We start from the raw sequence: 16,785 nt of genomic DNA, 5'->3' as shown, positions 1-16,785 counted from the left end.
TAGAAAAAAATCGTTAGACATTTACTTTAAAGGGCATTACTCTTTAAGGGAAAAACTGACCATTTTGATCATTCAACCTATTTGTAGATCTTACTTTGCTGAACATTATTGCAGTTTACACCTTAACTCTATCTTAAACTATATTCAAGATAATAACCAAAAACGTCAAAATTTCCTTAAAATTACCAATTTTGGGGCAGCAACCGAACAATGGGTTCTACGATGCATCGGAAAATTTCAGTGCAGATAGATCTTGACCTGATAAACAATTGTACATTAAGTCAGATTGGCTCTAAATGCTCTGGTTTCTGAGATATAAGTCAAAATCTACATTTAACGCTTATGTTCTATTTCTTGCCATGGCATCCACCTCGGTTGGTAAGCGGGGTCACCGGCCACAATTTTTTAAGAAGATACCTTAATGATGATTGAGGCCAATTATGCTTTAGTTTGGCCCAGTAGTTTCAGAGGAGAATATGTTTGTAAAGGTTTACGACGACGGACGCAAAGTGATGAGAAGAGCTCACTTAGCTCTTCGGGCCAGGTGAGCTAAAAAGTTGGTTCTATTACTATTCTAGTCCTTTGTGAAAACATTATGTTCGAAAAAACTTTATTCTGATAAAACACATAAAATTTTAATCTTACGTTGGATGATTTTCATGGAATATATAATGTTTATATATATAGGAAGATGTGGTGTGAGTGCCTCACACCGAACAACAAGCTATAAAGGGCCCCAAAATTACTAGTGTAAAACCATTCAAACGGGAAAACCAACGGTCTAATCTATATAAACAAAACGAGAAACGAGAAACACATATATACTACATAAACAAACGACAACTACTGTACATCAGATTCCTGACTTAGGACAGGTGCAAACATTTGCAGCGGGATTAAACGTTTTAATGGATCCAAACCTTCTCCCTTTTTCTGAATCAATAGCATAACATCACAACATAGAACAACATGCTTTTGCACAATAAATAGTAAACCTCACATATCCCATGAATGTTTAATTTATATATTCGATCAAATAGCAGAAAACCGTCAAAGGTCAACAAACAGTCATGAGCACAGCGAGAAAATCCTGCAACTTGAGACGGACTTCAGCTGGTCCCTCAACTAAATGTGTACTAGTCGAACGTAAATGAAATTCACACTAAACTTTCATAACATATAGATGAACACACATTTAAAAAAAAAAAAAAAACAAAAATTTTCTATCAATCATACAAAAATGATTACAAGTAAATTACGATTCTTCAACATCTTTTCTCTAAAAAGATATATCGTTTTGAAACCTTAAGAAAGTCAGGGAGTTAGATGTTATTAACTAATATTTATCACAAACGGGAAATATATTTCGATGTTTTACTGCCTGATAAACCTATGAATTTAAGATCATGCTTGCATCCAGTGGCATAACTAACAATTTCTACTGTTGTGACTTAAACGTAAGTGGCATTGCTCTTTTAAAACATATTATTGAACATTTTTCTCCAAGAAGCTATAAAACTAATAAATAAAAATATTTATTACAAAACTCCAATCGGAGTAAGAAATTTGCAAATATATTTACCTCGAAGATGGCACCTATATCCTGTATAACCATTTCGACATCCATGTTTGGTACAATTACCAGAAAATGGTTCACAATCGTCATCCAAACATCCAGTACATGTTTCTGCGCAGTTATACCCAAAATGTGCCGAGGAACATGCTAGGACAATTTAAGAAATAAAAAAGACTCAATCACTACTCAAACATACTTAAAAACCTCCTTCATTTACAAAGGAACAATCTGTGTTCCTCCATTTGTTTTTATTAAAACGCAAACAGAAGGGTTTTTTAACAGAAAAACTAATACAAAACTAATACAGGCGCTCCTAAATTGAACACATTTTTGATACAAGATAAAATTCTATACATTTTTGTTTAAATATGACATAAAGTTTGACTTACTTCTTATTTTCAAGATCTCAGCTGCCCATTTCCAATCAAATATTTGATCTTATTAACTATTTCAAAATGTAAGCATTTTAAAGAGCTTTTCATGGACTGATTTTCTTTGTTTGTATATAAAAGCAAGAAGATATGGTATGAGTGCACATGACATAATTATCCACAAACTGTTACACATAGTACAAGTTATAACACGAATAGAAACCAATGATTAAAGCATTGAAGCAAGTTAGGTTACAAAGATGTATTGTGACATGCTTGCCTGAAGTGCTGAAAGTCATTGGTTGGATTCCCGACTGATTGCCGAATGGGTGAAGGTGCTTTAAAATGTAGTGGCATTTCAACTTTTTATATTTCAAAGCATTGTTTGAATTGTCCCCGTACAATTTTTAGTTCAATGCTTATGTTTTTTTCAACACTTTATTGAGTTATGTTTTATATATAACAGTCTTTAAAATTACATTGATTTGGTTTCATAAAAGGACCAACATTTTATCTTAAGTTTAGAACTGTTCGGTTGATGTCAACACCATGACAATAGCAAGCTTACATTGAACACATGAAGTATCTATCGTACCTCCATCACATGAATCTAACTCGCACAAACCATTAACGTTATTACATCACGTTCCATTTAGGCAGTGACATGTTTGCTGACAGTTGTTCCCAAAGATGTTCGGGATGTGTCAAGGTTGAAGCCAGGTCCGGTCAGAATGGGGACGTTAGATCCGGTGCTTCAGGTAAAGTGAGTGATATGCTCTTTGCAAGTAAGAATTCTTGCAACAACTAATTGAGGGGTCCCTAGGTGGCCTGTTGCACTGCAAAATTTCTGTCCCTATCCAATATATATCCATTTTTCAGTGGTTGTCTAAATTTCCCTAACCATCATACCGGATGGCCTCTTCTATTACACGAATAAGACTTACCTTTTGTATTTATTCTAAACTAGTTCTCGACCTGAACATTCATAACATATTTGGCACTGGATGTTAAGCAACCAACAATTAATCAATCAATTAAAAAATACAATGCTATCGTAATACACAGATACATGGATTAATTTATATTTGATAATTTAAGACGGCAGATATTATAAAGAATCAAAATGTACATTTTTAAAAGTGTTTAAAACTCCTTCATGTAGCAACATTAAATTTCACACGCAGTTATTTATCAAAACATTTCGGCATTTGTTTATATCCTTTGCCTTTCACCAAAATCTCCTAATATCCTGTGATAGTGGTGTATCAGAATGATATATGAACAATCTATAAAAATCAGTTGAAAAGGGCTCAACTCAACAGATCGAATCAAAGCATTAAAAACCGTAGCAAGTACTAAGTCCTGAATATGACAGATTTGTTTGATTTTTGATTTTGACATTATTTAAAGGCCTCTGATATGAATTTCGCTTGGAGTTCGGTATTTTTTTTTAATATATTTTATGTTTTTTTGTTGTTGTTGACAAAATAACAAAAAGTCAACACATGGTACTAATCAAAGTAACTGAAGCAGACACAATGAAAACAATATTTTGTGCAATGACAAAATTTTAATGATAAAACCGTGAATGTTCATCTTTCATTGCAACAAATATATTAAGTTTAATTTGAATTTATTGATAACAAAATTTATTCAATTTGTATACAGATATAAAAACAATATTAAAAGATAACACTGCTGAAAAGGTAATCTTTAGGAATATTATTCCTTAAAGGAGCACTAGCTACGATATATATAAAAAAATAAAGCATATTTTTTTTAGATTAATCATTAATTAGATTGGAATAATGAAATAATAAATTGCTTTTAGCAATCAATTTGCTTTAATTTTGTTGAAATAAGCGATTATACATAATTTTTGACTGATTCACTTGCAAGTGAAAACGTCATCATCATTCTAACCGGTATTCATGTGAACTTTATTTAACCCCCTAGCTAGAGACTGACAACGCATGCATTGTACGTGAACTGGTTATTTAAAGAAAAAAAATGTCAACAATGAAAGTGAAACTACGGTAAATCATTTGATTACTAATTCGATCCACTTAAATCATTCTTATACGGTTAAAAACAATGAGAAACTTATATTTTTAATCTATAAATTCAAATCAAACAGACCTATAAAAATCCAATTGCACGTGCTGGTTTAACCTATTCATATCTTTATTTGTGTTTACATCGCTTATATGGTCATCTGAGGTCAAATCGATAGTTAATTAGATGGCGTCTGGATTTAAATACACACGAAACGAACCTACATATCATCTACCCCATGCTCTGTAAACTGTTTATTTTAAACGTTTGATAGATTGGATAAATGTTTTACATTGTTATTAATCAAATATGAGAATTTGAGTCAAATTGGTGACCATGAATTTGACAGCTAGTGCCCCTTTAACATATCGATAAAACATTCAATTCTCTAAATATTGGTTGCAATGAATTATATTGATTTCTCAGTTAAATAAAAACCGATAATTTTACTTGTGAAGTAAACGTGGTTATTTCTCTCTCTGACGTCATACACCAATTAATAGGCGTTGTCAAGACGTCGATAACAGCGGATCAAAACAAATTGTGAATCCGTAGAAAAAAGATATAGTTCCTTTGATGTTTTACATGAATTTCTTTTTTAAAGTAAAAAAAAATGCCATTTGCAAATGTAATAAAAAGAATACCTAATTAAAGTCATAAGAAACGAGTGACCGGTGAAAAATACTGTTCTTTCAATTCTTAAACCAATGCATACAAACATCATAAACTTAGTCTTCTGTGCGCGAATTTATCATTTTTTTCGTGTAAATTTCGTATAATCGTCAATTTTTTTTTTCAATCGGTCAGTGTTGTTGTGAAAATATGGCAGGTAATTAAAGTTCGTGTTTTGAAGCCGAAGTTTAACGATTGTCACCTGTTTGTCAACAATTGACGAAAAATAAAAAAAAAAGCAAGGAATTTGAGCACGTGTTTAACATGTAAATTCAGATAATAGTTTATTTTAAGGACATCCATGCGTATTGTGGTCACCGGATTTTTACGAGATGGGTCACACTGAGGTCACCTTGCATACGGAAAATATATCGGGGGAATTGCTTGCTGGAAAGGAAGCAATTCAAATAAAGTAAACTTCTTCTAAATATGAATAAATTAAAGAATTTTCTTCAGAAAAAAGTATATGTACATAAGTTTTACAATGAAAACTATCCATTGAGTTATAAAAAACATATGCATTATTTTTTTTTGATTTGAGGTTTCTTATGACTTTAAAGAATTCAAATAGAGAAAAATATTCAACTTGTGACCGAACAACACTGACAAATAACTCATGCGCTACGCGCATTCGTGAATTAATGTATTGTTCGGTCACTCGTTGAATATTTTTCTCTATTTGAATTCTTCGATAAGTTATTCTATAAGTATTCAGTTTGTATACAGATATAAAAATAATATCAAAAGATCTAATAACACTGCTGAAAAGGTTATCTTTAGGAATATAATTCCTTAAAATATCAATAGAATATTCAAATGTCTAAAAATACGAGATCGGTGATTTCCTTATTTCTGTTAAGCTGTAGATATACTGTATCAATTGGTTTTTAAATATTTTACGACAGAATTCAAATTTATCTTTGAAATATAATTTAAAGCTTGGATGGAAAGTTGTCTTATTGGCACGCATACCACATCATATTGATATAGACCCACAATTTTCTTTGGAAAGTACCAAGTCAATAAAATGGCCGATGTTTTCACTACTTCCGATAAGCGATAGCGTTCGATACTGTCAGTTTTATGGACTTCTCCTTTTTGAATTTGTATTGGAGTTCGGGATTTATATTACCTTTATTTCTGACTTTCATTCTTGACGACATCAGTTACTGAACTTACTTATTGTATGTATTCTAAATAACCTAAACATGCATGAAATGTTTGCCACGGGAATTTAAGCAACAATCAAACAATAAATCTTCTGTAACTAACTAAAATTAAATACTTTTTCTTCCTGTTAGAATAATAGCGAATAAGTAGGAATGAAGATTTCGCTAAACATAAATTGATTACATTTCATACCATGATACCCTGCTTTACACGATCCAAGAAAAGTAAGGATATAAATTTCGGCTTATATACCTGTTATATCCTAACTTTAATATTGATCCTGTGTCCAATGTCTTTTTTTAACGAAACAAAAACAACAAAAAGTACTGATCTGTAAATATATCATTAACATTGCTAAACAATGATAGTGTGCAATGCCAACATAGGAACCGTGAATGTAGGTATTTGTTCATAACAAATATATTATGTGTCTGTCGAATTTATTGATAACAAATACTTGTTCTCTTCTTGTTAGAATGAAAGTGAATATACGTAGGAATGAAGATTTTGGTATACATACATTGATTACATTTCATACCATAATACCATGCCTTACAAGATCCAAGGCTTGTAAGGATATAAATTTCGGCTTAAATACCTGTTATATCCTAATTTTAATATTGATCCTGTGTCCAATGTTTAACACAGTTATCTACCTTGATTAAACAATCATAAAAGCAGCAAAGGTTACGGCTTTATAATAATCTAAGACATGTATTTAACAATATACAAAATACCCTGGTAAGACACAACTATCACCTCACAGATCATTTAAATACCTTCACTACATTCTGAACCATGATATCCAATTTTACAACCGCCATCTATATGACATTTTCCTGTCCGATGATCACACGACTCATTTATGCAGTTGCTACAGGACAAAGAACAGTTTATGCCGTGAGATCCTGTGTCACATGCTACAAAATACAGATTAAAGTAGAATTCAGATGGTGATATAAGATATTATACAGAATCAAAGCTTTATTCCCCAATATCCTATTGTTCTTATATGTATTTTGAACTCTTTCGTGTGGCAACACTGAATTTTACAAGTAGTTATTTATGAAAACATTTCGGCAGTTTTTTAATATCATTTGCCTTTAGCATATTTCCCGATAACCTCTGATAGTGGTGTAGCAGAGGGACTATAAAATCAGTTGAAAAGGCCTTTACTCTTCAGGTCGATATATAGCAATAAAAACCATTACCGAGTAATAAAACCGGATTATGACAGTTATCTTCGTTCGTTTGATTTGTATTGATTTTCTATTTTATCAAGGCCTCCCTGATTTAAATTTCCCTTGGAGTTTGGTATTTTTTTTTAAATTTTCAACAAAATACAAAGGACACAAATTACTGATCTGTAAATGTGGCATTAACTGTGCAAAACAAAATATAGTTAGCAATGCCAAAATAGGATTGCAAAACCGTAAATGTAGATATTTGTGTAAAACGAAAATGTTAAGTGTTCTTTGAATTTATTAATAACAAATACTTGTTCTCTCCTAGTTAGATTGACCGTAAAAATACGTAGGAATAAAATTTCGATATACATACATTGATTCCATTTCATACCACGGTATCCTGCCTTACACGATCAAAGGAAAGTGAGGATATAAATTTCGGCTTACAAACCTGTAATATCCTAACTGTACTATTGATCCTGCGTGCAATGTTTAACACATTTATCTACCTTAATAAAGGAATATTAAAAGCTGCATGGTTTGTGTCTTTATAATGATCAAAGACATCGATATAACATTATACAAAATACCCTTGTAAAACACAACTATCACCTCACAGATCATTTAAATACCTTCACTACATTCTGAACCATGATATCCAATTTTACAACCGCCATCTATATGACATTTTCCTGTCCGATGATCACACGACTCATTTATGCAGTTGCTACAGGACAAAGAACAGTTTATGCCGTAGGATCCTGTGTCACATGCTACAAAATACAAATTAAAGTAGAATTCAGATGGTGATATAAGATATTATACAGAATCGAAACTTTATTCCCCAATCTCCTATTGTTTTGAAATCCTTTGTATGGCAACACCGAATTTTAGAAGTAGTTATTCATGAAAACATTTCGGCAGTTTTTTAATATCATTTGCATTTACCGGATAACCTCTGATAGTGGTGTAGCAGAGGGACTTTAAAATCAGTTGAAAAGGCTTTTACTCATCAGATCGATATATAGCAATACAAACCATTACCGAGTACTAAAACCGGATTATGACAGTTTTCTTCGTTCGTTAGATTTGTTTTGATTCTCTATTTTATCAAGGCCTTCCTGATTTGAATTTCCCTTGGAGTTCGGTATTTGAATTTTAATATTAACAAAACAAAAAGGACACACATTACTGATCTGTAAATATGTCATTAACTGTGCAAAAAATAAATATATTGTGCAATGCCAAAATAGGATTACAGAACCGTAAATGTAGATATATGTGTAAAACGAAAATATTAATTGTCTTTTGAATTTATTGATAACAAATACTTGTTCTCTCCTAGTTAGATTGACCGTAAATATACGTAGGAATAAAGATTTCGTTATACATACATTGATTTCATTTCATACCACGGTATTCTGTTTTACACGATCAAAGGAAAGGGAGGATATCAATTTCGTCTTACAGACCTGTAATATCCCAACTGTAATATTGATCCTGCGTCCAATGTTTAACACATTTATCTACCTTGATTAAAAGAATATCAAAAGCTGCATGGTTTGTGTCTTTATAATGATTAAAGACATCGATCTAACATATACAAAATACCCTGGTAAAACACAACTATCAGATCATTTAAATACCTTCATTACATTCTGAACCATGATATCCAATTTTACAACCGCCATCTATATGACATTTTCCTGTCCGATGATCACACGACTCATTTATGCAGTTGCTACAGGACAAAGAACAGTTTATGCCGTAGGATCCTGTGTCACATGCTACAAAATACAGATTAAAGTAGAATTCAGATGGTGATATAATATATCATACAGAATCAAAGCTTTATTCCCCAATCTCCTATTGTTCTTATATGTATTTTGAACTCATTCGTGTGACAACACTGAATTTTACAAGTTGTTATTCATGAAAACATTTCAGCAGTTTTTTAATATCATTTGCCTTTAGCATATTTCCCGATAACCTCTGATAGTGGTGTAGCAGAGGGACTTTAAAATCAGTTGAAAGAGCTTTTACTCATCAGATCGATATTTAGCAATAAAAACCATTACCGAGTACTAAAACCGGATTATGACAGTTTTCCTCGTTCGTTAGATTTGTATTGATTTTCTATTTTATCAAGGCCTTCCTGATTTGAATTTCCCTTTGAGTTCGGTATTTTTATTTTTATTCTAACAAAACACAAAGGACACAAAGAAATGATCTGTAAATATCTCATTAACTGTGCAATAAATAAATATATTGTGCAATGCCAAAATAGGATTGCAGAAACGTGAATGTAGATATTTGTGTAAAACGAAATATTAAGTGTCTTTTGAATTTAATGATAACAAATACTTGTTCTCTCCAAGTTAGATTGAACGTAAATATACGTAGGATTAAAGATTTCGATATACATACATTGATTTTATTTCATACCACGGTATTCTGCTTTTCAAGAATCTAAAGGAAAGTGAAGATATATATTTCGTCTTACAAACATGTAATATCCTAACTGTAATTGATCCTGCATGCAATGTTTAACACATTTATCTACCTTGATTAAAGAATATTAAAAGCTGAATGGTTTGTGTCTTTATAATGATTAAAGACATCGATCTAACATATACAAAATACCCTGGTAAAACACAACTATCACCTCACAGATTATTTAAATACCTTCACTACATTCTGAACCATGATATCCAATTTTACAACCGCCATCTATATGACATTTTCCTGTCCGATGATCACACGACTCATTTATGCAGTTGCTACAGGACAAAGAACAGTTTATGCCGTAGGATCCTGTGTCACATGCTACAAAATACAGATTAAAGTGGAATTCAGATGGTGATATAAGATATTATACAGAATCAAAACTTTATTCCCCAATCTCCTCTTTTTCCTTTATGTGTTTTGAACACCTTCGTGTAGCAACACTACATTTTACAAGTAGTTATTCATAAAAACATTTCGGCAGTTTTTTTTAATATTCTTTGCCTTTTACGAATTTCACCATAATCTTTGATAGTGGTGTAGCAGAAGGACTATAAAATTAAGCAATTAAGACCATTATCAAGTACCAAGTCCAGATTATGACAATTATCTTCATTCCTTATGTTTGTATGAATATAAAAAAAGGAGATGTGGTATGATTGCCAATGAGACAACTGTCCACAAGAGACCAAAATGATACAGACATAAACAACTATAGGTCAATTGATTTTACCATTGTTTACTATTATATCAAGGCCTTCCTGATTTGAATTTCCATTGGAGTTTGGTGTTTTTTATATTTTTATAATTTTTTTTAACAAACACAAACAACAAAAAGAACTGATCTGTAAATATGTCATTAACAGTGCTAAAAAAGATATTGTGCAATGCCAAAATAAATGATTGTAAAACTGTGAATAAACATATTTGTGTATAACAAATATATATAGTGTCTTTTGAATTACAAATTCTTGTTCTCTTCCTGTTAAAATAAAAGTCAATTTAAGAAGAAATTAAAATTTTTCGTATACATACATTGATCATATAAAAAAGAAGATGTGGTATGATTGCAAATGAAACAACTATCCACAAAAGACCAAAATGACACAAACATTAACAACTAAAGGTCACCGTACGTCCTTTAAAAATGAGGAAATCCCATACCGCATAGTCAGCTATAAAAGGCCCCGATACGACAATGTAAAACAATTCAAACGAGAAAAACTAACGGCCTTATTTATGTAAAAGAAATGAACGAAAAACAAATATTCAACACATAAACAAACGACAACCACTGAATTACATGCTCCTGACTTGGGACAGGCACATACATAAATAATGTGGCGGGGTTAAACATGTGAGCGTTACATTGATTACATTTTATACCACTGTACCCTGCATCACAGGAGCCAACAGTTTTACATATTCCTTCAAGAGGATCACATGACTCGTTTATGCAATTGCTTCAGGACAAAGAACAGTTTATCCCGTAGGATCCCTTGTCACATGCTACAAAATACAGAGTAAAGTGGAATTCAGATCATGAATTTAATTTTCGGTATGAAATTTTAAAATACACCATTTATCACTCTTTTATATAAGTAGGACACATGGAATATCTCTCTTTATTAGTAAGTATGCAAATATTAATTTCTTCAATTTCATTCATTTATAAGTTTTATCTGTTTTTTGTACGCAGGTATTTACTAAAGGTTTAGTAGTTATTGTTACTTATATCAATTGAACTTTGATATGTTGATTTTTTTTCTGAAAACAAAATCAACTTACCATGTTTGCACCCTGGGCCCTTCCATCCTGATTTACATATTCCCAATGGATTACAATCTCCATTGAAACGGTTGCAGTTGTCGGTTTTGCAATTTGTGCATTTTTGACGACAGTTCTGTCCAAATGCTCCTTGACCACAAACTATAAAATAATTAAAATAACATGTCAAACTATATCCAGTATGAAATGCTACAAACATACAAAGTGAAATATATAATTATTTCATTATAACGAATGTTATCAAAATGAACTACATTTCAAATAGCGAACTTTAATGGATTTTTACGATGTTCTACTTTTCGGCTTTATGTAAATAGTTTCTACTAATATTTTAATTATACTTACTTTGACTAGGACATAAGAAACGACTCGGATACACGACTTTTTTCAAATTAAAGATGAAATTTTCCGTTGTTAGGACCAATATTGAAGGTAGTAATACTTAATCACCATAATATTATAAATCCGTTTTAAAAATAATATTTTTGCTTTCATGACGCTATTTTGCAAATTTATTTTTTTTGACAAAATTTACATAAACGACAATTTTAAAAACAGAAATTCGAGCTAATGATGACAACCTCTCATTTAAAGGTAAAGACAATGTTTGCCATTAAATCTTTTTTTTAAATCATACAGTTTCTTCGTTTATTTGTTAAGCAAAGTTCGGCCCCACCAGAAATCGTTAAATTGTTTACATTATCAACTGATAAAAATGGTAACAATTTTCAAAACTAACCCGGAAGGTTTCAAATATACTGTGTGTTGATATCATATCTAAAGCATTGATTTTGGACGAAAACAAAAAAAAAAATTTTTTTAGATTTAAAAAAATAAAGGCAACAGTAGTATACCGTTGTTCAAAACTCATAAATCCATGGACAAAACACAAAATCGGGGTAACAAACTAAAACCGAGGGAAACGCATTATATATAAGAGGAGAACAACGACGTAGCACTAAAATGTAACACACACAGAAACGGACCGAGGATCAGACAAAATCCCACGAGAATAACAAATATAACATCAAAACCAAATACATTAATTTGGGATAGACAAGTTCCGTGACTCGTCTTATCGCAATGTGAATTTACACTAAAAAATCAGAGAAAACAAACGACACAACGTTAAAATGTAATACACACAGAAACGAACTATAATATAACAATGACCATATTCCTGACTTGGTACAGGGCATTTTTTAAGGAAAAAATGGTAAGTTGAACCTGGTTTTGTGGCATGCCAAATCTCGCACTTTTATGGCCATGTAAAATATAACATCAAAATGACAACACAACACCACAAGACTACAATATAAATAAATTAGAGAACACAATTGACAAAGAATCACACGAAAAACAGCCAACAAAAGGCAACAAGTTCAAAATTTGAATACGCCAGAAGTGCATTTTGTCCACACAAGACCTACTAGTGACGCCCAGATACAAAAGTTTGAAAGCCGGAACAAGTACAAAGTTGAACAGCATCAAGGACCAAAAGATAAAAAAAGTTGTGCCAAAAACGACAAGGGTTTTCTGTTAGTTACCAGAACATCCCTATTATTAAGAATAATTTATAAATTTTACGGACGCCATCACGAGTTGGTTGACCGTTATGGAATAACCGTTTCACAAATGATATCGGATATGTTCCTTACGTCGTAACTACAATCCCCTTGCCTTTCATGAATGTGACCTACCGAATTAGACTATTTACCGGATTTTTAATCACATAAGCAACACGACGGGTGTCACATGTGGAGCAGGATCTTATTACCCTTCCGGTGCACCTGAGATCACCTCTAGTTTTTGGTGGGGTTCGTGTTGTTTATTCTTTTGTTTTCTATGTTGTGTCATGTGTACTATTGTTTTTCTGTTTGTTTTTTTTTTTCATTTTTAGCCATGGCGTTTTCAGCTTGTTTTAGATTTATGAGTTTGACTGTCCCTTTGGTATCTTTCGTCCCCCCCTTTTTTTTATACTTTTGCAAACAGTAAATTTTATAAAATGACTATACAAAAGATGTACATGATAAAACTGAAGTATTAACTTATTTCAGGAAACAACTGAAATATATTACATAACCAGAAATTTGAAACACAAAAGAAGACACATCCGAATAAATTTAAACCTCAACGCTTAGTGACGTCATATTTGAAGCTGTAAAACATGACGAAAAAATTACGTCATTTGAATTTGTATAACAGATCATTAAAAAATGAAAAAATATTGAATATTTTTAAACAAATTTGAAAATTTATTTAGTACTCAAAAAATTGTGTATTGATTTTTTATTCAACTTTCCGCAAAACTAATTTGCACCCTATGATCGCTTACACGGATTGTAGATACTTTCCGACAAGTTTTGATTTCACTATTGTATCTGTGCATGCAAATGAAAGCTCCTTTTAAAAATAGTGTATCTCATTTTTTTTTATAATTAATACTTTTTGATAAATCTTTTGAATTCAAAGTCGTGTATCGTTTCTTTTCTTGACTAGTATATTAGCAACGTTTTAAATCACGATTACTTGCTTTACAAGATCCAACAACATGACAAAAATTTGATCACAAGATTTATTTATACAATTTATACAGTAAATAGAACAGTTCATCCTGTAGGATCCGTTGTCACATTTTACAAATAAATAAAATGGCTCACAAGTTCCATTATTATTGTAATAAATGGTAGTTTTGCCATAGGAACATAATTTCAAACAGTTCTACCAAAACATGGCTTTATCACAGCCTAGACAATAATGGAGATTAAATTCAAATAAAATTAAGTACAGCAAAAAAACATCGATACTTGATAATGTGGGTTGCTAGTCCTTTTATTGTATATAGAACCACCCTTTTTATAATTAACTGTTCATTATAGAAATTATTATTGGTGTGAATAATTAGATATACACATTGAAGTCTGAGGAGAATCGTATATTTTTAAAAATAGATATTATTTTTACTAGTATAACGATGATATTTCAAAGGAAACTAATGTGTGGGAAAATGTAAGGATAATTATGCATCTCAAGATTTCTGAAGCGCAAACGAACGAGTATCCGAGTACAAAAATTGTACCGGAGGACTCAATTACTCGTTATCATCCCTAGTAAATACTATTGCATTAATTTCATGTAATTAAATTGACGCTTTCGGTTTGTAGTCAAACTGTTCAACAATTCTTCATTAAATAAAAGCGGCGTCTGTTCTCTGATGATTTTTTATTTCAATAAGATAGTATTTGTGCCACTTATGATTCGAAGACGGTTTTACGCTCTGTAAAACATCTATAAGTCATGACAACTTATTTATACACAAACAGTACGGCAAAATTGTATATGGTATTACATTTCTGTCGAACTGTTTGTTTGATCCTCATGGCATGTAGTGTAAACAGGAATTTTAACCAGATAACTGAACTGATTACAATTGATATATATATATGTTACAGTATATAGGTGAAATTAGGAATTACACGTAATTACTAAACAGTTCAGTAAATACTTGTAATTACTAGTCAATTTAGTAATTACATGTATTTACTAGTTGTTTCAGTGATTACTGGTATTCACTGAAGTTTTTTGTCATTTTTTACAGCTATTTCCTACCTTGATATTTTTGTTTAAAAATTAAAGACATGAAAATTAAAGTTAAAGACAATATATCAAATAAAAACGTAAAAGGGTAAGATTTTTATGACTTTTTTTTTTTAATTGAAACCAGAAAATGGTTGTTTTATACGTTTTGAAACTCCTAGAAATTATTTTCAGCATGCAAGACAATGATACCAATCCAAAATTGAGAAATTCATTTTTGAGAAGTTTATAAGCAACTAAGCCATCCCATTTGTTAAGATAGACATTATATAATGCTAAATTTGGTTAAATGATCTTGATAATTCTTAAAATCTCATAATTTTGTTAAATCAAAATCTCCATCAGGTAAACTTTGCATATCAACTTGGCTAATGACATGAGTTAAATTCCTTTTAATAACATTTGCGATATAGCTGACATTCTTCACAATCAAATGTATACAAATTGATTGCGTAAATTGTCACATTTTCATATTTTCGTGTTTCTGTGTTTATCTTTTTTATGAGTTTTTGGAGTTTTTCAAGATCTTCAAATTGAAGCTGACCTTAATTCCGTCGCCAGCGCTGTCCACAAATATTCACTTTGTTGTTAATTTTTTTTTTAAAGTTTGATAACTTTCTTAAATAATCCTGGATTTCTACCAAACCTGAACAGAAGCTTGTTTATGAGCAAAAGATAAATTTCAAGAAGGTAAATTTTGTAAAAAAAAACAATGTTTTTTCCGTATTTTACTTATACACGGACTTAAGTTTTAATGCCAGATAACATTACATTCACACTGTGGTTTTTTAGATTTCAATAACTTCTCAAAATAACCTGGATTTCTACCAAACGTGGACAGAAGCTGGTTTATGATAATTAGATAATATCCAGAAGTAAAATTTTTTTTTTGGTATATTACTTATAAACGAACTAGTTTTTTCCCAGTTAACATAACATATACTCTGCAGTTAAATTTTTTAAAACATTTATTAGATTTCATAAACTATATTGATTTTTTTACCAAATTTGGACAGAAGCTTTTTACAGAACTAGTCAAAAGTTAGTACTTAGAGAAAAAATTCTCAGGTTATTTAACAAAATAGAAACAGATAGGCTGCTGAAAGTGAAATATGATTTCACCTTATCATTTTCATTAATAATTTAACACAACAACAACCATATATTTATTTTAAATCTCGTGGCTAATGTACCTTTAGTAAAAAGGTACATTTTAGGCTGATAACGTTTTAAGAGAACTCACTGATTTTCTAGTTAGTATAACTATAACTGTTGATCAGTTGACCATATTACAACATTGTTTTAACAGTTAGTAAATAGATGTAAACATTCAATTTAAAATCAGTAATTACTGGTAATAACTGGGCCGTTTTAGGAATTACTTGTATTTACTAAGTGCATCGGGAATTACATGTAATTCTTAAATTTTAGTAATTCCATGTAATTCCTAATTTCACCTATTTACTGTAACATATATATCAAACAAACCTTTTTTACACTTGCGACCCTTCCATCCAGCAGAACATCCATGCGTACAAGTACCATTGAACTGGTTGCATTCTGTATCTTTACAGTTATCACAAATCTCTTGACAATTTGGCCCATAAGTACCAAGCGTACATCCTTAAATATATAATTTGATTCTGAATATGTAAGCATTATCTATATGTATATTGATAATATTACGTTTGGTAATTGTAACTTGCGAATCAAACAGTATCTCCAAGGAATAAAGATAGACGATGCATTTGTTCACATTTTGGTCCCTTATCAGTAACACGTGATCTTTGTCTTCAATGCCTGAATTTTAACATATTGTAGTGTGTGAATATCATGCACAAACATTATTATTTTTTCCACATGT

At 31.0% G+C, this 16,785-nt stretch overlaps 1 protein-coding gene across 1 annotated transcript in view; it reads right to left on the bottom strand.

Moving 5' to 3' along the window:
* Positions 1-16,785, bottom strand: part of LOC134701585 (uncharacterized) — a 170,277-nt gene that overhangs the window by 40,132 nt on the left and 113,360 nt on the right. Inside the window, exons 12-18 of the mRNA XM_063562752.1 lie at positions 16,410-16,544; positions 11,325-11,465; positions 9,717-9,857; positions 8,678-8,818; positions 7,664-7,804; positions 6,624-6,764; positions 1,583-1,723 (exon numbers count right to left, since the gene is read on the bottom strand). Coding sequence (XP_063418822.1) covers positions 1,583-1,723; positions 6,624-6,764; positions 7,664-7,804; positions 8,678-8,818; positions 9,717-9,857; positions 11,325-11,465; positions 16,410-16,544 — 981 coding nt within the window. The remainder of the gene's footprint in view (positions 1-1,582; positions 1,724-6,623; positions 6,765-7,663; positions 7,805-8,677; positions 8,819-9,716; positions 9,858-11,324; positions 11,466-16,409; positions 16,545-16,785) is intronic.

The sequence above is a fragment of the Mytilus trossulus genome, chromosome 1 (assembly GCF_036588685.1).
Source record: "Mytilus trossulus isolate FHL-02 chromosome 1, PNRI_Mtr1.1.1.hap1, whole genome shotgun sequence".
Lineage (NCBI taxonomy): Eukaryota > Metazoa > Mollusca > Bivalvia > Mytilida > Mytilidae > Mytilus > Mytilus trossulus.
This window is presented reverse-complemented; position numbering and strand designations above follow the sequence as displayed.